We start from the raw sequence: 23935 nt of genomic DNA, 5'->3' as shown, positions 1-23935 counted from the left end.
GAAATTAAGAAGCTCTGAAATATCTTAATTCTTGGTCTCACTGTATCATACCTTTATAAATTATGTATTTCCTGCATTGAACTAACGTGTATCACCCCACATAGTCAACATGTTAGGGTTTAGGGATGGATATGTTAGTCATCTGCTGTTTATGAAAGGATTTCAAACTATTGAATGTCCATTTTGCATTTAAGAGCGATTTAAAAAAAAAAGTTGCAAGCAGAATAATCTTTGTGTTAGTAGTCCCAGTCAAAATACTGTCTTCATGAAGTGAAGCACTGTTCACACTGTTGCATTCATGTATGCGCCCATACAGTAAAATAATTGTATTGACATTTTATTGTCTTGTCTTGCTGCAAAAACCAATTGCCTTTCAAGGACCAAAAATGTAAAGTTGAAATGTAAAGTTATTTGCAGTATGCTACTTGTGTCTTTGAGTCAAACAAATATTGGCCTCTGCTGCACCCACGGACAATTTTCTTTACATTGCTATCAATAATCACAGAACTTGCAATCATTAATCAGTTGAGTACTCCTTTGAACCTGGTTGATCTTGGAAATTAAATTGGACATTTTGACATATAAAGCACAGGTGAATTTAATAACCTTAGCATGACTTTCCCTAAGTGTCCCAGAGAGCCAACATGCACCAAACCAGGACATTTGGTGCATACTGGCAAGTGGAATGCAGCTATAACTGTTATAACTTTCACCTGTGCATTTGAAAGAAAATGTCTGCTATAAAATAAAAATGCAGTCCACCTGTTGACTTATTAAAGGCTCTAATTTATCCAGAATATAAAACCTGCTTGGGAACTAATATAATATTGCATTTAAGGGGAGATTTTAAAAGGGGGATTACCAAAGTTAGGGGTCAAACCTTGGCTCGACTTCACTGGATGAAGATGATGAAGACTTCCCTGTACATTCAGGTCCATTCCCCTCATGCAGACTTCGCCACAGCGTCAATAACTATTTTTAGCGACTCTGTCTGAGGCTGCCATGTTGCCTGCGAGGTAAAAGCTCGTGAGCCGCGGAGAGAGGAGACACTGCGGCACTGAGTCACGGTCCCTCTCTCAGGTTCACCGTGTGGCTTATTTAGGACTTCCCGGAAGAGACAGCTGAGTGACGGGGCTGGGAGGCAGGAGGGGACCGCAGCACACAGACACGAACTCTTCCCGGGATATTGAGAGTCCTAAGAAAACATCTGCAAAAAGCGAACCAGAGGAGGGAGGTAAGTTGTTTTTTTTATGACGAGTTTGTTACTGAGTTTGGTGTTTGGTACATTTTCTTGGTGGGGCGGAGGGATATTGGGGTGTCGCAGAGTAGCAGACATGTCCAAACAAAGTCATCTTCACCTGCTCCCTTCGCGCACCATGGTTTCTTACAGTAGGCTATAAGAACACTGAGTGATGTCATGTTAAGGGTGATTTTGTTTTCTTACATGTCGTTTCTTCTGGAGAAACGGTGATGTTGAGGTGTGATGCCTCAGATTTGAGGGGCGGTGAAAGTGCTGTCAGCATGCCAGCAGTGTGCTATGTCATGTTTTATTATGACGCGTCATCTTTGACCTGTGAGTGCCGCGTGAACACCACCTGTAATCAGACAATAGAGATTCAAGCTGCCTGTTTATGTTATAGGCTATTATGCATTATAGGCTGTACATGTTCCGAATTTCAAAGTATTTCTTTTTACAAACAATCTTAGCTCGAAGTTCATCTACAGCTTTTGATGATAGTATCACATGTCTATGTTGGCTTAGATGTTGAGATAAACTTTGGCTAAACTCACCTTTTGAGAAACAACTTTTGAGTAACCATTGACCGGAAGTACTGTGCTCTGAAAAAAAGGAAATCCCATTGATCCTTTCTGCTGATTAGGGTCATATCAAATGATGAACATGTCCACAACAGCTTTAAATGGTTCTTTAAGTGACATTAGCCGCGTTCACACCGGAGTACTTTTCACCGTACTTTTCGCGTTTAGTTCCGTTAGTACCCCTTATGTCGCGTTCACACCAAAAAGAGCACTTAATCTCGGGAACTTTTACCCCCATTTTTAGTGCCTGCTGAGAGACGGTACTTTCCTGGGGGGAAAAAGTGCCCCAGTTCTGATTGGCTGGGCGAATTGCAAACCACGCCCCGTACAACTCTGAAATGTTTTGTAGAGCCGCCATTTTATTATCTTGGAATTAGCATTATTAGCATTAGCATTCGCCCAGTGCACAAACGCAGAGAGACTAACTATGGCAACACAAAATAAAACATGGGAGCGGTGGAGATGAGGAGGTGTCGGCGTTCTGGCGATTTACTCGGAAGGCTTCAGTAGACGCTGCTGGGAGTCCCAGCAGCGTCTACTGAAGCCAGTCCCCAACTCCGGGGACTTCCGGCCGGGGACTCCGGGTGGCAGTATACGCCGTGAAGTTCTTTGCGGCCTGCCAGTAAACCCAAAGCAGAAGAAGACGAAGTGACGTCAGCGGCTCATTTGCGTAATCTTCCCTCAGGGAATTTATTCCGGTGTGAACGCGATCTGTACTAAATGCCCTGGGGTAATAAGTAAGAGTGCCGGCACTAAATACGGCAAAGTACTTGGTGTGAACGCGCCTATTGACTCTTCACCATTAGGTCCACATTATATTGATATCATAGTTTTTCTACTGTCACAATATATTTGGCAGATAATATCGCCTATTTACTTGCAGAATAATTTAAACATCGTTTTTGTCAGTTGAATTAAAGGAAGATGTCCACTTTCAGCTATGTAAAAGAAATATCAACATAAAACAAGAAACCATAGTGTTTTTGAAAGTAGATACAAATACGAAGACTTTGACTAACATACCGATGATGTCACAGCTTCCTGTTTAGTAGCTGTATAAACAACTGTAGCACCTGAAGCCATTAGCCGCTTTCACACCAAGTACTTTGCCGTACTAAGTGCCGGCACTTAGTGCCCCGGCACTTAGTGCCCCGGCACTTAGTACCCCCATGGTACAGATCGCGTTCACACCGAAATAAGTTCCCTGAGGGAAGATTACGCAAATGAGCCGCTAACGTCACTTCGTCTTCTTCTGCTTTGGGTTTACTGGCAGGCCGCAAACCACTTCACGGCGTATACTGCCACCCGAAGTCCCCGGCCGGAAGTCCCCGGAGTTGGGGACTGGCTTCAGTAGAAGCTGCTGGGACTCCCAGCAGCGTCTACTGAAGCCTTCCGAGTAAATCGCCAGAACGCCGACATCTCCTCATCACTCCACCTCTTCTATGTTTTTTTTTGTGTTGCCATAAGTTATTCTCTCTCCGTTGGTGCGCGGGGCTAATGCTAATGCTAATAATGCTAATGCCAGCAAATACAATGGCGGCTTCACAAAACTTTTCAGAGTTTTACGGGGCGTGGTTTGCAATTCGCCCAGCCAATAGAAATTGGTACTTTTTTCTCCCCAGGATAGTACCACCTCTCTAGCAGGCACTACAAATGGGGGTAAAAGTTCCCGGCACTAAGTACTCTTTTTGGTGTGAACGCAAAATAAGGGGTACTAACGGAACTAAATGGGAAAAGTACGGGGAAAAGTACTCCGGTGTGAACGCGCCTATTGCCAGTAGTAACATTTTCTGCATAAAACACAATCAAGGGGGCAAGGAAATGTGTGGTCATGTATGTAAAGTCTTCTAAATTTCACACATTGGGGGAAAGAAATCGCCCAAAATGACCCATTGAAAAAGATCTTTGACTCTGCCTGTAGCACAAACACTACAGATAAACAGTTTTAACAGATATTTCCATGTTTACTCGAATGAATTTATACAGTACAGTACTTTCGAGACCTGCATCAGAATAGCCTACAGTCAGAGAGTCCTACTATAGCTGCAGACTGAGGCCCGATATAGCCCCAAAGATCAGATACCAGGCCAGTGGGTTCAGGAGACACGCGGTTCAGGGTAAAGTCAGTAATATCTTTCCACTGCAGGAACATTTGTGCTTTCTCAGCTGTCGGTTGGGGACTTTTTGTGACAAACGCTGCTGCCCACCTGTCTGCAGGAACAGAGGGAATAATGTTTTCATTCACTGGGGCTAAAGTCCGCTAAAGTCCACTTAATATAACAGCTGCAAATTACTGATAGATGAACTCCATTGACTGCAACATTTTGAGGTTGTCTTGTGTTTGACAGTCTTTGTCCCATACATTTTCTGAGTGTCTTTCTGTTCCCCTTCAGTTTCCTTGATGGGCTGAATGTATTAAGAGGTTATGAAAAGTTAAAAGAGCATTATTGGCCATGGCTTTGCATTGCCATGGAGAATTTGGCTGGCTGACAATGAATGCAATCAGTGCAGACGCCGGCTGTTTTTGTCTCATGGTTCTTAATCTCTTTATTATTATTGAGTGTGACAGTGATTAAGTGGAGTGTTTTGTACTTGAGCAAATAGAGTAGTTGTCCTCTATTAAATGCATTAAATTAAAAGCTGCAATAGGTCATTATTACCAGCCAGCCATTGTGTGTGTATGATTTCTGTCACTGCAATAATGTCACGTCCATGTAGGAGGCAGTCACAAAAACGTTATAGGTGTTTAGATCAAAATGATTGAAGAATTCAGAGATGTGTGAAGTCTGAGCTGGTAGTACGGGAGTTGGATGGTCTCTAGGTTTCATTTTTGATTATCTATACAACATCAGAACAAGAAAACTGCCTATCCCAATTCTTTAAAAAGAAAACACCCCCTTTTTGCTTGAATAATAACAAATTATTCATTGTTATAGCAGATCCCTTTTCTGATGATCAACGGTAATTTGTTAATGGATTCAATGTTTTGGCTCCTAAAGAAATACAGTTTCCAACATTTTAAAGAATACACATTTAACTTTAGTGCCACAGAGTACAACTTTCTAGACACACTTTATTGTATAGGGTTTCAGTCATTGTTGAAGAGTCACAGGTTTCTCACTTTCTCATTGACATTAGTCATTGGATGTAAATATTAACAAATCGTCAGGATAAACGTTTGTATTGTAGCATTTATTTTATTTTTCTGCTATTCAAAACACAGTTTACTTGAAATGTTGCACATATACACTTAACCTGATCTACAATGTTATAATGTTACCAGAAAACATTGCTCACTACAAGACTAACTATAACAATTGTACAGAAGGCCTAAGAGAAATTGTTTCCAAAAATATGAACATCATGCATTTAATTAACTTCACACTCCGGTATCATTCAAATGCACTACCCTAATTAGTCATTCGGGAATCGGGACAATAATGTCCAGAGTGATACCGGAGGGTTAAACTTTTCTAATAAAAAAATAAATAAAAAAACATGGAGCAGATTGGGACATAGCTCTCCAGGTTTTAGAGCTGTTGTGACCCAGAGAGCAGAAATAGCAGCTGATTCCTGCGACAGGCATCTGACTCTCCAGAGAGACGGCTCGATGACGCCCATCAGGACATTTTAGCCGCTCCTAGCTCATAATTACAAGACATAATTCACAAAGATTACAGACAGGGAAAACAATCCAGTCATAGCTGACATATTAATGCAACACAGAGCCTCCTGGTGTTTTTTTTATAGATCATATGTAAAGCAAATAAACAGATTATAACTCACACAATAGGATTGTGTGTGGGTCCTGGAGGTAGCAGGTGTCAGTTTAGGACGAGCGTGTTAACCAGCAGTTTGTCTAAACATGCTGCGAGATGCTGGGTTGAATTCCAATCTGTTGACTGACCGCTGCATTGCCTCACGATGAGGCATATATAAACATGTGGAAATGTTATTTGGAGATTTTACAAGGTCACTGATGCCATCCTGGGACATAGATGTTGCTCAATATTAAATACAAAAATAAGATATCTATTCCATTTCCCCTATTGAGCATTATTATGCTGAAAAAGCGCAAGTTATGTGATTTAAAAGTTTAGTGACAATTTCCCAATTATGTATAAAGTGTATTTTCTGTGCGTATACATTTATTTATTGTATGTGATTATTTTGGACCCAAACGAAAACATGGATTTCTATTGTTTCTATTGTCAGGTGTTGTCACCGGTTTTCTAAATGTTCTCCACTGTACTCAATCTCCCTCCTCTCAGTCTGACTCCAGTTGCTTTCTTTCCCTGCTTGATCCAATTTGTGATCCTTACATAGCAGCGGTTGTGTCTGTGGCAGAGGACCAGGCAGCTCAAACCGAGACAGTGTTCATAATAAGCCCAATGCATCAACTAAATTACACTCTGTAATGACACAGCTCTTTAAGGAGCAGCAGCATGGGGAAGTTGAATAGTGATTCTTCCCTCCATAGTGATGTGGAAGATGGAAAAACACAATTTCATGTATCACAAAATGAAAACATTATACTAGTGAGCTCACAGTACATCTCAAGTAACTGTTCCTTTGTTTCCAGGTTTGTCACCATGGAAGGATTAGTGGAGCGGCTGGAGCGAGCTGTGACTCGCCTGGAGAAAATGTCCATCACCATGCAGGTGTCCAACGGCATGGCTAATGGGGACTGTACCAATGGCATCGATGGAGGCAAGTCTGCTTCAATGATACTCAACTTCTTTTGTATCAACAGGTTAAAGATTGAAGTGAAAGATGGACATGAGAGCTTTAATCTCTCCCTCTTGTGTCTGCAGGTCTGTCTCGGTGTATGGAGGCCTTTGACGTCCTGCTGAGAGGTCCAGTGTCAGAGTACATGAACTACAGCAGAGCCATAGGAAGCGTGGTGGAGAAACATGTAAGTTGTGTTTGATTTATGCACCAAAGTCTCTCTAAATAACGTCCTTATATTGTTCAGCGAGAGAAGATAGGAGTTGATTGACTCATGAGTGACCTTCAATTATTAACGAAAAACAAACAAGCTGCTACAGCCTGAGATAAAGATGGCAGGCACTACTTAGACTGAAATATATTCTCTATACAAGTCTGTAGAAGAGCCTGCCGCTCATCTGGTGGTAATTAAATACTTGTTTGTGTGAGCATTTTCTAGTGTGAAGACTCCTGTTCTGTCAGTAAGAGGTTCTTGCCATCAGGATAATCATTTAGTCTGCTTTTTAGTACAGATTTGTCTCCTAAAAAGACAACAATTCAAGAAACTGCAGTTAACAAACACTCTTTGTAGTAAAGATGCAAATGCAACATTATTTATTGATCTTTGAAGGTCATTATACAAGTCCCTCTCTACCAACTTTACATACAAAGTTCAGTATTAAAAACATCTAAAAGCTGTCCCTTCAAAGTCCATCAACAATACTCAGAGAAATACTAATTGTTGGACTACCAATTTAACTCCAGATGTAATTCCAGATGTGGCCCCCCATTTTCTGAAATTCTCAGTTTGAAATGTTTTCTCAGTGGGAGCACAGATGGATAATGTGCAGCCACTAGTGCAGTCTGTCTGTGCCAAACCATCATTTGATTGGTTGCACATTTCTAAACAAACATGGATTGTTCTGCTTTTGATCTCACTTAAAGAAGTGCTGCGCTGAAGGCTGAAGGACGGTGATGTTTGAGTTTGGGAGGTCCATCGCCCAAGGTTTCATGTCCACTACAAAGCCAAGGGTGGGAGTATGATTGAACTACGACCTTACTTTCATTTATCAAACCGCTAGTGGAGCACTGTTTCCTTTTTGGTAATGACCTGTACTCCCATCAGAGGACTTGTGTGTTTTGTGGTCAGCCAGTTGGCAATAATAGCTGAATAAATCCAGAACAACAGGGAGTGAAGACTAAAGGCGGGCAGACAGAAATCCCAGAAGAAAATGTTGGTTTATCTTCCTCTGTTCCTTGAAAGAAAGTCTGTATCTCTGCGTCCCATCACTGGACAGGATGAGAAAGAGGGAGAGTGTGTGAGCGAGAGCCAGAGGTGATTTCTCTAAGTTTGCAGAGCTCCTTTTATGGACAAAGCCTCCCCGGTGGTTCCCTTGGCCCGCGACTGCAGGTCTCAGACACACACAGGACCCAGCTGGCTGAGACGAACCCTGAGAGTGTGTGTATATATATATATATATATGTGTGTGTGTGTGTGTGCGGGCCAGCGTGCGTGACTCTTTTTTCTTTTGTATGTGTAAGACAGACAGATTCACAGCCTGGATTTCAATAAGCTTGGGAGAACACGATGAAAGCATAAACGAAAGAGATTGAAAGAATGTCATGCACTGATATATTCTCTATGTTCAGAATACACAATCATGCACACACAAACTGTCAATCACAATTTGAGGGAAACGTATTTTCTCTTAGGTTTATTTTTTTATGTTAACAAATTCATTTTAAATTAAAGTCCATAGAAGTTTGCTTACATAGGCACGTAGGGGGGGTGAAGGAGTTACACAAACACTGCACCGACAGCCAGGAGACTGGTGTTCGTGTCCCATGTGAAAGGAAAAATCAAAGTTGACTTGTTTTGTTTTAGTTCCATGAATTAAGCCACTTTCAAAAGCCAATATAAGTCCGTTTTCATCAAACCTTCTTTAGTTTGTCCGTTGTGAACATCTAGTTTGGGCCAAAACAATCAGCTGAGACTGATTGTGAGAGGGGTTTCAGAGCAAGCAAACCCTCATGTGGTTCAATTGCAGTGAGAACATAAACTGACCCAATTGCAGGAAGTGAACTAAAAACACAGGGATTAGGCGCCTCCTGTGGGGGCAAAGGTTGAGATGCTCACAGGTAAACGACAGGTGGGTTAAAGAGGACTGTTGCTTGACATCTGGGCCGGATAAAACACTCAGAATCTGATAAAGTCACCAAAAATAGTGACATTAATAAAGTAATCTAAGGAGCAAGGTAATATATTGTATAAGGGATTCATGCACTCATGAGTCAAAGTGGAAAAATGTTAAGGGCAAGTCTGTTTGTGCACCATGAAACTATACTACCGGTAAATAGAAAATAACGTGAATATTTTTCACTGATTCAAACTACGGCTTGTGAAACTTCCCTTAAATATCGTAAAACACTTTTTAAACCAAACATTGATCTTTTAGTGAACCTAAACAAGTATCTTTGCTGCCTTTTTGTTTTTTTTCACTACACATGCTGCTTGTTACACGTATTATAATCCAAACCTATTTAACCTTTTTTCTTTATGATTGACAGGCGGACATGGTGAACACCGCACTGCAGACCCAGAGAACTTTCCTCAAGATGGTGGCCACTCACCGGCAACCTGCACAGGTACGACGTACTGATGGTGATTATAATAGAATGATTGACTAGACCTTTGATTACATAATGCATAATAAATAAAAGGATTGATTTAGAAACCTTAACTCTAGAAAATATGCCTATGTGCCAGTTCTTTTTTGACACTTTACCCTTAACTCTGAGTCCTGTGTAAGACTGTAAAATTAGATTCTATTTTTTGAGGGAAGTTTACTGTTAGGTAAAACCAGACCACTTTTACTGGATGGCAAACAATAGTTAAAAAGTTATTTATTGGTGTTTTATTTGCAACAGAAATCATGTGTGCCACCATGTTATCTACCAAAACATTGACAACAGTTAAAGTAACATTATCATGATTTTCCCACTGCCATTATTGCTGTTGGTATTTGTTGATTTTGTCATGTGACTAGATCTTATCATTATGATTGGCGACTGTTGTTTGTGTTGCTAAGCTAACTGCAGCAGGGGATGCAACTCTCATGTCATTCTGTTTCAAACGGCATCAAATGTTTCTCATTTACCATAAAAGTGATCATTATCTCAGCTCTGTGTGTCAGTGTGCGTCCTCCCTCCTGTGTTCCCCAGCGGGCCGGGCCGTTCACAGAGGGATTACACGGCTCTTTGACTAAGAAAACGCTAATACAACACATTCCCAGCATGTTCACGTACAGAGAAAGGGGGGTGGGAGAGAGAGCTCTCTGTGTGTGTGTGTGTGTGTGTGTGTGTGTGTGTGTGTGTGTGTGTGTGTGTGTGTGTGTGTGTGTGTGTGTGTGTGTGTGTGTGTGTGTGTGTGTGTGTGTGTGTGTGTGTGTGTGTGTGTGTGTGTGTGTGTGTGTGTGTGTGTGTAACAGGAAGTGATTACTCTCTATCTGTCAGGTCAGCGTCTATGGCTTTCTCCCCAACCTACTTTAGATGTAACCCTGCCCACTGCCGTATGACGAAAAGCCAGAACACCTCTATACTCACGTGATCGCCAAACACATGTACTGATACCCGGTGTGCATTTACACAGATGTGTTCACATGTGCAGAGATTACGAAACTTTTTAGAGATTTATATATTTAAATTTAAAACAACATTTTAAAACAAAGATTGTGCGGACAGAGTGGAAAAATACATGTTTTCAAAAAGTAATGTAGACAGGGCCTGAATGTAGTCCCTTTAGCTGCTGTCATAACAAAAAGTTATCATCACTAAATTATTTTTGGCTGACTGCACTCCAATAAGTTTTAGTTTTTTTGCTAGATACAGGCTAAAGTTATCAAAATATCACGAGGGATTGTCTCACCTGCTAGTTACAACATTCTTAAAGTATAAGCTAATATGGACATATGGGCGATGTAGCTGCTTTATGCGAACAAACCCATGTTTTATCTTCACCAATTATACTCACCAATACAGTGGTAGATACCAGTTTAGCTCAGATTACTGATGCAACCCAGAGTCATGTTTCTGTTTGCTACAAAGCCAAATAAAAGAATGATATGTGGGAAAAGTCATTGTTGAGTCGGGGCTGCTGCAGCTCGACATGGTTGGGACATCAGTTTCTTTACTTACTGTCAACATGACCCACAATAAACCCTTCAGAGCACACACACACGCACACGCACACACACATGCACACACACATGCGCTGAATATTCGCACCAACTACCACCACTACAAACCATTTCCGGAAAAACATTCACAAACAAACACACACTTCACTCACACATTCATGTCTATAACTGAGTTCCTCGATACAGATCAGTCAGAGAAGGAAAAGTGTGTGAGACTCTGACCAGTGCAGCCTCTCCTCTCCACACACACACACACACACACACACACACACACACACACACACACACACACACACACACACACACACACACACACACACACACACACACACACACACGCACACATACAGATTACAAACTTCTGGCCTTTCTCTGCAGCGCAGCCCCTGTTGTGCTCTCTGACTTTTTATGGGCATGTTCTATATTTGAGCCTGTTGTCAGTATGTGTGTGTGTGTGTGAGAGTTAGAGTGAAAGAAAGTAAGCCTCTCTCCCATGTGACCTCAAGTTGGCCTGTTAACTTGTGTCTGGCAGTTCAGACTTGCAGACTTTCCCAGTTACAGTTGTTTTCCCGTTGTCGCTTCTCCGCTTTTGATCCACTGCTTAGGAAGTCAAGATACGCTGTTCCATTGTAACACACTGCCTATCAAAGAATGTGATCCAATGCTCATTCTCTTCCTGTTTGTCTGTGTCTCTGCCCCAATTTTATCATCTTTGTTCAGAGATTATTTCCTTTTTAGTTCAACCGTACGTCATTAACATTTCCTAATGCAGTGACTTCAAAGGAATACCTAACTCTCAAAATCACCATTAGTATATGAACCATTCGCCCAGTGTTACCTTGAATTCTTGAAGAAAACGCTACAGCTTTCACCCTATTAGCTTAGCATAAAGACTACAACAGCAGGAAACAGCTATACTGGCTCTTTCCATAATTTAGCTATTACAACCAGCAGATGTAGCTTCTGAGATATGTTTGTAAAAGTAATGTATATTTCTCTGTGTTTAAGAATGCATTAGTGTTTGTTCAGCTGTGCTAGAAGATGTATACAAATCATCAACATTGTCCTGAGCTAGTAATAGCTGAAGGGTTTTACATGGAAAATTGTAAAATCTGTACTAACTTGATGCCAGCATGTATATTTGCCAAAACATTTTCAGTTAACAAGTCACTCGGGAATATAGCGAATATATTTGTCTCGCTTCTCACTGCAGCATGAGTGAGGGGAAGTCCACACTCTACCTCACAACATATGATGACGTTGTTGTTGTGGAAGTTAGAGAAGGACAGACGGCTCTGAGAGTCAGTTGTTTGTATTTTCACATTAATTGTGGAGCTAAAAAGATTAGTTGATTTGTCGCTATTTGGTAATCAATTAATTAGTTTAAACATGCCATAAATGAAAAAATTATCTATGATGGTTAGGGTTACAAGTAATTGTTGGTTGCAGAAGTAGAGGACATTTCCTGTTCCTGATTTAGACTCAAATTCATGTTACCTCAAATCATCCTTACATAGCAACCCCTACATCTGTATGCTATCTGTTTTTGCTTCAAAGCTGCTCTCACACCAATATCAGCTGGATTTAGTGAGAATAAAATCAGCTGTATGATCAGAGAAAGGAGCGTCCATCTCAGCTTATGGAGATCATGTGCATCTCATCGAGGGAAGAATTAGGTTGAAAAAAGGAGGACTATTTCTATTTCTCCTTTGCACGCAGCATAGGAGCTGTCTTTTCTTATTCAGCATCACCTGACATCTACATCTATGTACACTACACATTAAAACTGCTTCTTGACACTCACTTACACACATCAATTAACTGTGGAATCGCTACATACACTTTACGGCTAGTTATACCGTACCCTACATCATATAACTTAAATAGACAGATATTATGAAAGCAAATACACTGGCCTATCTTAATGAATGCAATCAATCCACTACTCCAATAAATAAGTCTTCTGCAACTTCTCATCTGAATAAACAGCTTTGGTCACAGCTCATTAAATATTTCACATAGCTATTTTCCCTGCAGATCAGAGCAGTAATTCCCACAATGAAACACTGTGTTCCCGGAGCCATGTGTGTGTGGCTGCATGTGTGAAAGGTAAACTGTAAACACTGCAGGAGCGGTATGCCTTACAAGGACAGAGGGATCTCCCCATGAACCCAGGAATGTTTTGTAGGAACGGAGCGATGGGGAGGGGAGCCGAGTGCTGGGAGACGTTATGTAGCTGAGATCTGGAAAATCCAATGGAAAAAAAACTCTGGCTAATAAAATGGGTTGCTGTCCTCTAGTATAGTTTAGGAATTAGTGACTGGCATCAAGAGCAGGCTAGGTATGAGTAGGCCGGGAAACAATGCTGGTGTTTGGAAATGAAAAGAATCTGAAACAGCTATCATGTTTTGCTTAAGAAGTTATAATCTTTGGTAGCTTTTACAAGTTTTCTTTGTGATTGAATTTTAGTGTAACATGCTGTTTACAAGTTTAAATATTCTGCCCACATATTCTTCATCTGCAGATGGAGCTGAAAGACCTGCTGAAGCCGATTTCGGATCACATCCATGAGATCCAGAGCTTCCGTGAGCGAAACCGCGGCAGCAACCTTTTCAACCACCTTTCGGCCGTCAGCGAGAGCATCCCCGCTCTGGGCTGGGTGGCTGTGGTGAGGAAGATGAGCATTACACAGTATAAAACACACAAATGTATACAGCATAAAAACACACAAATGTATACAGGACAACACACGTAAGAAGATGCGTATCAGCCTAAAATAACATTTAAAAAACACGTGTGTATATAAAAGAATAAAATAAACTTCCTTCAAGGAAACTTTAACCTTCAATAAAATGTAGGCATGGAAAATATCCATCTTTCTTTCAATATAAATGATGTACAAGGGGAAAAAACATCCTAAATTGAAAGTAGGTTTTACTTTTTGAACATCTAAGATACACAAATGGTATTTGAACATTGGCACGCACATGTAAAACCATAAAAAGTCAAAAAAAGTTCAACTCTAAGTAAACAAATCTAAGTTCTCTTACCTAATATGTAAGAAAATGTGAATGTTTGTTATCTCCTGCTAAAACTATAACAATGTCGCAGACAGATAGGTATAAATAAACACAGCCCACTGTGTTTTACAGCATGTGTCCCACTATCTGCCTTTCATCAGTCTCTGTCCTTTGAGTTTAGGGATGAAAATCATTTAGATTAAGATCAAAGATTTTCCACTTGAGTTCTCAAAGAAAAGCCTCGAGAGCTGACTCTGCCCAGTGTTTCTGTCAGGACGGACCTTTACCACACAGGTCATATCCAACATCTCTCTACTGTATGTCATTATGAGCTCTGCTGCTTGTTACTATCACATGAAGACAAATCTGCTGAAAGACAGATACGTCTGACAGTGTTTCTGCCATACTAACATTGAGATGAATGTTTCCTAATGAGCATGAATGTCTCTCAGTGTCAGAAGCCGGGTCCATATGTGAAGGAGCTGAATGATTCTGCCATCTTCTACACCAACAGAGTGCTGAAGGACTACAAGGAAACGTAAGTAACTAGTTTTTCACAGCACAATAAATGTTCCGTCAAAAACATTGATTTTCCATGTTTAACCTAATTTAAGACAATGACAATCTTGACCTTGTGATACTTGGAATTTTGCGGTCATTTTTCATGCAGTTCTAGTTTAGGAGTGATTTGGATAACTTGCAGTACATTGCCTAATAGCACAAATTGTACTTCTGATCTTACAAATTCAAGTTTAGATGTGATGATACATGGAAGTAAAAACGCTTGTTACACAGGTGCAAGGTTTTCTAAATAGAAATGACCTTCTATTTCTAAGATGCATTAGGTTAGATTTCTATGACTACAATAGACTGCTTCTCTTAATCTGTAAAATGCTTCACTTTAGATGTTCATGATGTTCTGCTCTAACCAATCCTTACTTTCCTTTTCTTTTGCACCTTTTTTCGTCACTGCTTACCTCATTCTCCTCTCTGTTTTCATCTGACCATCATATCTTTGTCTAACCAAACTCCCCTTTTCCCCCAGCGACCAACGTCATGTAGACTGGGTGCGTTCCTACCTTGGAATCTGGACCGAGATGCAGTCCTTCATCAAAGAGCACCACACTACAGGACTGGAGTGGTGCATGAGCGTGAGTACTTCTTCTCTCAAAGTTAAGAGCCCCTCTGATAAAAATCTAATGATTTACCAATGTATGGGGTTTTTTATATGCTGAAAGGCACAGAACTAGCTGCTGTATTTTAAGTATCAGAAACAGGGTGCTAGATTGCCAGAGCTTCATTTATCACATTTGGGAACATTTCCTGTCAATTTGCTTGGTGGGCCTTTCCATATAATTTGAGTAACTCTTGGTTAAAACACGGGGTGTCAGAGGAGAAGCCATGTAAAGCTACATATTGGTATTTTGCAAGATTGGTTTTACAATTTCAAAACCATGGCGCAAGACTCGTCTTTAAAGATACACATTTTGATGCGCAACCTAGCACGAGTCATGGTGCAGCGGGGTGAGGCCAGCCCCAACATTTCTCAATGAGTGCTTCCAGACCCTTTTTTCCAAGTTTTGCATACACATGCCTGAAAACAATAAATTACTGCTGTAACAACTTGTTTATTATCTTAGCTGTCTTTTCATCTAGTTTCCATTCGCAGGCTGAGATATTTTTACATCGGAGCTCAAATTAACTCCTGCTTTTGCAGTACACTTCCATTTTTAGTTATGGAGCAACCGGTTACATAAACCGCTGCAGAGAGCATGAATGAATGAGCTTCTCTCCAGTAGCTGCACCCGAGGGTTCGCCGTGGATCTCCCAAAACCTCCGTCACTCCCACACATTTCTGTTTATGGATGTCTTCTCTGGGACTCCTCTGCACTCACAAGATCCCAGAGATTATTATGGCTTGAAACCAAATTATTTTACGCACACTTGACCCTTTTTATTTATTGTAAGCCAGACTCATCTTTATTAATTCAAGGACAACCATTTTTTGTCCTTTTAGGAAACATGTGTATTGACTTTTATTTGATTTTGCTCTTGCTGAGAGTGAAATTAGTAGATAAATACCAAACTCATATCCGTACGTAATTATCAAGCTTTAACGTGGTTAGCATAGCAAAACATTAGAAACAGGGGGAAACTGCCAGCGTAGCTACTATCAAAAACCTAAACCAACATAAACAGCGAGACTAAGATTTGAGATTAAAAAACTAAAGGTTTGACGAGGGAATATGTGTTGGACTTTTTCTTGACCTGGACCAGTGACTTCCCCAAATGCTAGGAGGAATATTTTAGCGGTTTTCCTCCTGTCTCCATTCTTTATGGCAAGATAAGTTTGAGTTTAACTTCACTTCCAGGTCTGAAACCAAGTCCATCCATTGCTAATTTTTCTGAAAAATGCTAAAAGTGGGCAACTGGGTGAGAGGGTGGGCATGGAGGGAGACTGTAGATGTGTGAGGCTGTGACATCTGATAAGACGATATGAATTTCAAGATATAGATCATTCATGAAGGAGAGATAAGGTTACCCCAGCCAAGCAAAGGACCCCAAATGTTAAACGTTCTAAATGATTTGGTTAAAGCCTGATGTGAAGCTAATGCCCAACAGCTGTGTGTGTTTTCTACAAGCAGAAACTTGAGAGCCTCCAGTGGCTGTGTGTGTGTCAGCTGTTGTCCCTGCCGCTGTCAGACGACAGAGCTGAAGTGTGTGTGAGGGACGGAGTGTGTGTGCCTACAAGGACGGGAGTGTGGGGTACTAACAGGTGGTCCTCAGGGTTTACTTGAATGGATGTTTTCTTCACAGAAGAACCCCGACAAAGAGTCACACAGCCAGCCGTAACCCAAACCTGGGCTGGTCCCGCTTTAACACAGCCGTCATCTGCAGGCCGGCAGGGTTTAGTGACACGCTTATACTCTCACATGCACACACACACACACACACACACACACACACACACACACACACACACACACACACACACACACACACACACACACACACACACACACACACACACACACACACACACACACAGTGTCCCATTAGTTCCAATGGTTAATATAATATTTCATAAATAAGCCTACTAAAATCAAGTTAATCTCTATTGAATGCCACGTTTTTACAAAGTATTTTGCACTGTATCTGCCATGCAAACAATTACCACCAACATTGCTGCGGGGCAACAATGATGTATCTAATCTCCTCTGATTTGTGTCACCAAGTTGTTAAATATTTGTTCAAATTGTCCTCTCGGTGCTCTGTAAGCAATTTGTGGCAGCCTCTGAGCAGTAAAGTACAAAAAGAAAATCAACCCATTCTAAAGTAGGTCTGTGCAAAATCATTTGGTTTCTATTTTATTTGGAATTGTTAAGGCCTTTTAACATTTTGAAAAACAGTAAAGATTAGCGATTAAAACACAAAACCAGAGATGAAGTCTTCATTGTGCTTTTCTGTTGATTAATTATGATTAAACACCCCTCAAAATATAAAAAGGGGGCGGAAATAGGTTTCCCTCTGCTTCAGAAGAACTTGTTTGTGTACCCATACACACAGACACACACACAAGCAGGCATGAACACAAAGAGGTAGTCAGACTGTTTTACAACCATGTACAAACGCACACACACACACACTCGTTGCTGGTCCTAATCCAGTGGTATGCGCTGAGCTGTTTAGTGTAACAGGTCAGCATTGTTCAGCAGTGATATTCACGACACATGTGCCTCGGGTCAAAGGTCAAATAGTCTCAGCTGCACTCAGAAGCGCGTAATGCTTGAACCGCTGTGATAGGTGTGTGTGTCTGTCTCTGGCAGCTGTGCAAGGTTTTCAGTCTGTGTGTGCAAATGTGTGTGTGTGTGTGTCTGCTTCTCTTCACTGTAGTCGATAGAAAGCTGGGAACTTCTACTGTACACATCTCAACAGTTGAAGCTCTTCTTTTTAGACACGTTGATGTGGACTGGATAGGAGCACTGATTACATTTACCACTTAGTCAGTCAGCAACAATTTTCAAAGCCACTGAACTTCATTTTAAATTCTAGCGGAGATGCCAAAGTTTACGAATAGGCAAAGTAGGTCAGGTTGATTTTCATTTTTGAGAGAACTACACAAAAACCTGCGCACTGTATCAAAAGATCTAGACAAGTTTTATTGTAGAATGTCTCAATCTAACAGTCAGGCATGCTCACACACAACATCACTCAAAAGGATGGCCTTTTTTTCCTCCAGCACCTGGATTTTTGCTACCCTCATAATAATTGTTTTAGTAAATCTGTATGGGAAATGCACAAGATATTTAGAATATTCCCATTTGTTGAATTGATGACGACCTATAGTTAGTTGTTGGTTTGAATATTCCCCCCTGTGTAAACATCATATAGCTATAACAAAGAGCTGGGAATAAGCTGGTACAACATATAAACACATAGTACAAACAGATATAGACAGTAAAAGCAGCTAAAGGAAAATAAAGGTCTTAGGACTGGTAAAAAGTGTCATATACCATGTACTCAGAAAACAATCTCATACACCATGTGGTCAAAAAGACAGGAAGCTTCAATATATTTCTAGTGCAACACTCCCTCTGCTGGAGAGAAATGTCCCTGCAGCTTTCATTCATAAACCACCTGTCACCACTGCGTTTACTTTCATTTAAAGCCTGTTCTTCTCTACCCTCCAGGGTCCCATCGCTCCTCCTTCTATCTTTGAGCCCCCCAGCGCTCCCTCCTGTCCTCCCCCACCTCCCCCTCCTCCCCCCGGCCCACCTCCGGTCTTCACTGATGACTCCCAGCCTCAGGCGGGTACCCCCCCACACTCAGCACTGTTCGCCCAGCTCAACCAGGGCATGGACATCACTAAAGGTGGGTTGAAGAAAGGTTATAGTAAAGCATGGACTAAGTATTATACAAATTTGACTTTTTTAGACAGACTTAAATCAATTAAACTAAAAGGAATTAAGTGTGACAATTAACAATGATACACTTAATGGCTTTTTTTGTGATAGTCTTTGTATTTACTTTTAGTCTATGTCCCCCATATCTTTTTTATTATTTTCCTATCTTCCATTTGGCATTTTGTTGTTATTGTGTTAGGACTTCTATGTTGTGGTTTTGTTGAGAACTGGACAATTAAATTAACTTTAGGTTACAATAAAACGTTTCCACAGGAATAACACATTTTACATAATATTTTCTTTACAATTTGTTTGTTTAAAATGTCTGAGGTAGTTCACACATATATAAATTCATTCTTACATTCCTGCATGTGCAAATACACTTCCATTTTTTTTAAATCTATAGGTCTAAAGCATGTATCAGAGGAAAAGAAGACCCACAAGAACCCAAATGTGCGTTCGCAAGCAGCACCGACCAAAACAAAGTCTCCGGGGAACATGAACTCCTCCAAGGCAACCGTCCAGAAAAGACCCCCTCTGATGATGCTGGATGGGAAGAAATGGAGGGTGGTACGTCAAATGTTTCTCTTTAAGAGAGTAACCTTTTTGTATGATGGTATGTCACATGTTATTGACTGAATCCAATCCCTTGTGTTGTAGGAGAACTTTGAGCAGGAACACGACCTGGTCATAGAGGAGACGGAGTTAAAACAAGTGGTCTACGTCTTCGGCTGCAACAACTCCACCCTGCAGATTAAGGGCAAAATTAACTCCATCATCATTGGTGAGTGGCCTGAAAATAGACTGGAAATGTGAGATTTAATTAATCATTTCTGAATATGACTTACTTTACACGTATCATCTCTCTCCAGACAACTGCAAGAAGCTGGGTTTAGTTTTTGAGAACGTGGTTGGGATTGTGGAGATCATCAACTCCAAGTCAATTCAAATACAGGTGAGAAACACAAAATATTGGCTTTCAGATATAACATTCCGGCATTAGGGCATCTGCTTGAACAGATGTATTCACATATGATGGCGAAATGTTTGAGTTTGGTAGCAGTTCTTCTGATTTCAGGTGATTTTCGATTATTTTTGCACCACATGAATGCAGCATTACAGCAATGCTCATCAGCTGTGATGGCTACCATTTAGCTTCACTTTGTATGTAAGCAGCAGCTGTGCTATATTCTCCTTCAGTGTCAGGTGGCACTTGTTTTCATTGTATTCTGTTACAAAACTTTGCAATCAGTTTTATTTTTATATCAATGCATTTTGCCACATCAGTCATTTCGAGATGTCTTTCTTTAGGTATTGGGAAAGGTTCCCACCATCTCCATCAACACGACAGAGGGCTGCCAGGTCTACCTGAGCAAGGATTCTCTGAACTGCGACATCGTCAGTGCCAAGAGCTCCGAGATGAACATCCTGGTACCACAAGACGACGACTACGTGAGTGTCTGAGATAGAAAGGGACAGGGAGGGATCTGTGTGAACTGGGAAGGTTCTTCCAATCAGATCTTTTCATGCAAAGGCACATTGCAATGAATAAGAAACATTCTCAGTATGCATTAGACTTTGTATTGAATTTTATTTTCATAATTTATGAAAATATAATTAAATAAATGTTTTTTCTTCTTTGTTGTACCACAGAGGGAGTTTCCAGTACCGGAGCAGTTCAAGACGGTGTGGAACGGCTCCAGGCTGGTGACAGAGCCCACTGAGATGGCAGGCTGATGGTCGCTTCATTATCCTCAGCATTTGTTTTTATCTTTTTTTTTTATAATCTCTCCGTCCAAAATACAAAGGGATTACTGCAACAGATTCACTTTTGGTCTGCTCGTTGTCTCTCAATTTGTAATGTCATATCTCTGTAGCACTTTGAAACTATTAAGACAAGTTTAATCAGTGATAAGGTTTATTAATCTTCACTACAAAACCCATCCCCACACAATAAATGGACAGCTCAGACTTAAGTCCCACTTTTCTTACATGTCTGCGCACTAGCAATGAAGGCATTTATGTAACAAGCTACTATATTTCAACGTTATAACCACTGTGCTCTTTTTAAATTCACTATCTGAGAGTTAAAGCACAATTTAGATCACAGCAGATACATTATTCTAGAGAAACTGTTATATAATGTTCACATACAGTCAAACATCACTTGGAGTTAAGTGTGGGACAATGTGGTATATTTTCCATCAAATTAAGTGTGTCTTAGTAACTCCTTAATGTGCATAATGTGCATCATGTAGTCATGAAGTACTGTACTGGCAGTCTATATATATATGCAGTATAATCAGTCAGCACTTCATTACTAACTTCTATGAATATTTAGACATCAAGTTACAAGCACTGCACATTTGTAAACTCTTAAAATTGACAGTAGTAGTAAATATCCACTTGAGCACTTCCTACTCTCTCTATCACTTTGTAGTAATGTATCACATGGCACCAGCATATGTAAGAGACGTTTACACCACTAATGCTTTTCAAAACGTTTAATTTACATGAAACAACTTGATGTTATTGTGTATCCTTTTTCAAATAAAACCAAAACCCTCAGTTCTTGCTTGATGGTGTTATTGCAAAAGAGAACAAGATATTTCACTATCAGAGACGAGAAATATCACAATAATGACAAGGAAGCTCCAAATTGAAAAACAGATAAAGACAAAAACATCAAGAAAAATCCACAATATGTACAGATAAAGAGAGGTAAGACAGTCACAGATTAAGTTTCAATATTTTCATTTTCAAGTAGCTTTTAAGTCAGTGCGGTCATTATGGAAACAAACAGCATAATTTAGCTTTTTAAAACTGTTTCAGTACTTGAGGAGACAAAAAGTAGAGATCAATTATCAAGATATAAGCTCAAATAACGAGTGTGTCAAAGGCTTCTTTCAGTGTTTGATCACCATATTTCCCTGAGAGTCTTGAGTGAAGAGCATCTCGTCTTCCTCCTCCTCCACCAGAGATGTGTAAGCGCTCGTTCTCCCCGTCCCAGAGTTTGTGTTACTCTGATCTTTGAGTGGACTCCTGGTTTGCAGACCTCTGTGTGCGATCACCCTGAAGCCTTCAGAGTCCTGAGTGAACAACATGGACAGACTGTCCTCGTCAACCTCTCTGCGGGACTGCTGTGGCGCTCGTTTTTTTAAAGGAGTGCTTGGTTTTGTCCACTTGAACTGTGACTCAGGGCTCTCCTCTTTATCAGCCCTTTTCCACGACTGCACAGGAATATGTTTTTGAGGTGATGCACTTTTTGGTTCTGTCCATTTATGATAAGAAAGAGGTTCAATATGAGAGAGAGCCGAGTGCTTTTTTGGGGACATAGAAGACCAAACCCTGCTGTTTTCTTTCTCATCATCCATCTGAGAAGAATTAGTGTTTTTCAAGGATTTTTGAGTCGAGGTTCTACCTTCCACATCGATCTGAATACCAAAGGCATCCTCACTTTGTAAACTGTACGGGAAACTTAGCTCAGAGTTCTTCCCTGTAGTATTTTTCTCATTAATCTGGTCACATTCATCATCATAATATTGGCTAAATGTGAGCAGCGGATCCTGACTCCACGCCTGAGGAGGAAGTTGACTGTCAGCTGGGAAAGAGGAGGCTGCAGTGACCCTCCTCTTACTCTGTGGTGGATTTATCTCCTCAAACTGCTCATCTCCATATTCACAGTCCATGTTTTGAGAATGTGTGTGACTTGCTTCCCGTTCCTGCCACTCTGATGCTTCAGGCTCAGCCACATTTTCACTTTCCCACTCATGATACACACAAGGGTCAGAGTTGTGTAAGTCAGATATTTCAAGATCCATCTCACGTCTTCGTTTTGTTCCCGATAACACAGGCGTGGGTGCAGTGAGGGCATGCGTGGATGAGGCGGCTGATGAAGAAGGCTGCAGATGATCTGTGTTTGGCACTTCAGAAGTTGTCATCTTATTGAGAACTTCAGACAGAATAGGTAGAAAAAAACAATATGTTAACATGTGTTTGCTATATCCCATAATTGAAGTCGTTTTAAATTGTGCCAGTTTTTAATGATTTATAATAGTTTCGTTTATTTGCATATTGACTGGTTAATGTGCCATTTAATGTGTGTTTTACGACCGCTGTATTCGTCTGCCTGTATTGTCTGTGTTTTATCTGTTGTAACTTTGTTCATGCTGCCCTTCTTGGCCAGGTCGCTCTTGAAAAAGAGATTTTAATCTCAATGAGACTTTTTACCTGGTTAAATAATTATGTAACATAAATATAAACATTCAATTGAATGGCCTGATTTAACATAAGATGATATCTATCCTAAGAAAATGTCTTGACAACCTGATGGCAGTAGGGATCTTGCAACATACCTCTGCGCTGAGCTGTGAAGAAGGTGGATAAAGCGCTCTGTTTTGTCTTCGGCATCTCCATTTTGGTCTGAGTGAAGTTGAGTGCCACCGACAAACTGTATCCCCTGCCCTCAGTGAAGGGATTCAGCAGCTTAGAAATGGGACGAGGGGCTCGTTTCTAAAACACAAGATGTAAAAAAAGGTAAGTAAAGATCCTACTAAGATACTCACTATTAAATGTCTTGATTCACACCTTTATTTAGAGAGCTAGCAAAATAGCTATTCAGTAAGAATTTAAAAAGCTAGTTTCCACACCTGCTTAGCTTTTCCTTTCAGCTGCACAGTGTCCAGCCAAACTCCACACTCCTCCTGGGTGGAGGTCTGTAGAGATGGTTTGGAGGTCTTCATGGCAAGAGGGGAATACAGCTCTGAAATACATTCAACAAAACAAAATACTGTTGTTCAATAAGGTAATCTAGAAATCTAGAAATCATTGCATAAAAAATGTAAAACATTGATACCACAGTTTGTCAAACAACATGTAACATTTACAAAATTATTAAATGAATGAATTACTATTTGCACTACATCGACAGTAATATACAGTTTGCTTTAAGAGCAATATCCCGTTCGATTTGTTATTGTTAATTTAATCACACCATCATTTAACACATTTCTAACTAAGTAACCAACCGGTGTTAACTATCAGTTAGCCACCATCGCTAACAGCTAACGTTAGGTGATTTGTATTTATAAATGCCTTACTTTAGCTCTCAATATAAAACAAGTGATCATATTAGATTTGAACTGACCTCATAAAATGGCTCTGGGATGTTTCTAGCTTTCGTTTGTCCTTCTTTAAACTTGTGTAGCTTAGACTTTACAATCGTTTCTTCAGAAATGTGTCCTCTTCCGTTTGTTTGAGTCTCGCGCCTCGGCGATGTGCTGCCGCTGAT

The 23935-nt window shown here is 40.5% G+C and overlaps 2 protein-coding genes across 2 annotated transcripts; one reads left to right on the top strand and one right to left on the bottom strand.

Moving 5' to 3' along the window:
* The first annotated feature begins 998 nt into the window (after positions 1-998).
* cap2 (cyclase associated actin cytoskeleton regulatory protein 2) lies at positions 999-21213 on the top strand. Its single transcript, XM_034124224.1, has 13 exons — positions 999-1234; positions 6401-6528; positions 6633-6733; positions 9094-9171; positions 13246-13389; positions 14194-14279; positions 14787-14892; positions 18433-18613; positions 19052-19215; positions 19306-19429; positions 19518-19600; positions 19957-20097; positions 20299-21213. Exons 2-13 carry the CDS (start codon positions 6411-6413, stop codon positions 20380-20382), a joined length of 1410 nt encoding a protein of 469 aa, XP_033980115.1. The 5' UTR covers positions 999-1234; positions 6401-6410; the 3' UTR covers positions 20383-21213.
* On the bottom strand, positions 21135-23908 carry LOC117477547 (aurora kinase A and ninein-interacting protein). The gene is made up of 4 exons (XM_034124226.1): positions 23792-23908; positions 23295-23407; positions 23001-23157; positions 21135-22597 (listed from the first exon to the last, which is right to left on the bottom strand). The coding sequence occupies exons 2-4, from the start codon at positions 23385-23387 to the stop codon at positions 21552-21554; spliced, it is 1296 nt and encodes a 431-aa protein (XP_033980117.1). The 5' UTR covers positions 23388-23407; positions 23792-23908; the 3' UTR covers positions 21135-21551.
* Between the last annotated feature and the right edge of the window lie 27 nt (positions 23909-23935).

Source organism: Trematomus bernacchii, unplaced genomic scaffold (genome assembly GCF_902827165.1).
Source record: "Trematomus bernacchii unplaced genomic scaffold, fTreBer1.1, whole genome shotgun sequence".
Classification (NCBI taxonomy): Eukaryota; Metazoa; Chordata; class Actinopteri; order Perciformes; family Nototheniidae; genus Trematomus; species Trematomus bernacchii.
Note: the sequence above shows the minus strand (reverse complement) of the source record. Positions and strands in the feature narration are given on the sequence as shown.

Bases quoted from the DNA above. Each gene is read 5' to 3' on its own strand.
- cap2 (XM_034124224.1), top strand. From the start codon at position 6,411: ATGGAAGGATTAGTGGAGCGGCTGGAGCGAGCTGTGACTCGCCTGGAG. The intron at 6,734-9,093 runs GTAAGTTGTGTT...TATGATTGACAG, and splicing joins GAAGCGTGGTGGAGAAACAT to GCGGACATGGTGAACACCGC. The intron at 14,893-18,432 runs GTGAGTACTTCT...TCTACCCTCCAG, and splicing joins GACTGGAGTGGTGCATGAGC to GGTCCCATCGCTCCTCCTTC.
- LOC117477547 (XM_034124226.1), bottom strand. From the start codon at position 23,387: ATGAAGACCTCCAAACCATCTCTACAGACCTCCACCCAGGAGGAGTGT. The intron at 23,158-23,294 runs GTGTGGAAACTA...CTTGTGTTTTAG, and splicing joins TGAAAGGAAAAGCTAAGCAG to AAACGAGCCCCTCGTCCCAT. The intron at 22,598-23,000 runs GTATGTTGCAAG...TTCTGTCTGAAG, and splicing joins CTTCACAGCTCAGCGCAGAG to TTCTCAATAAGATGACAACT.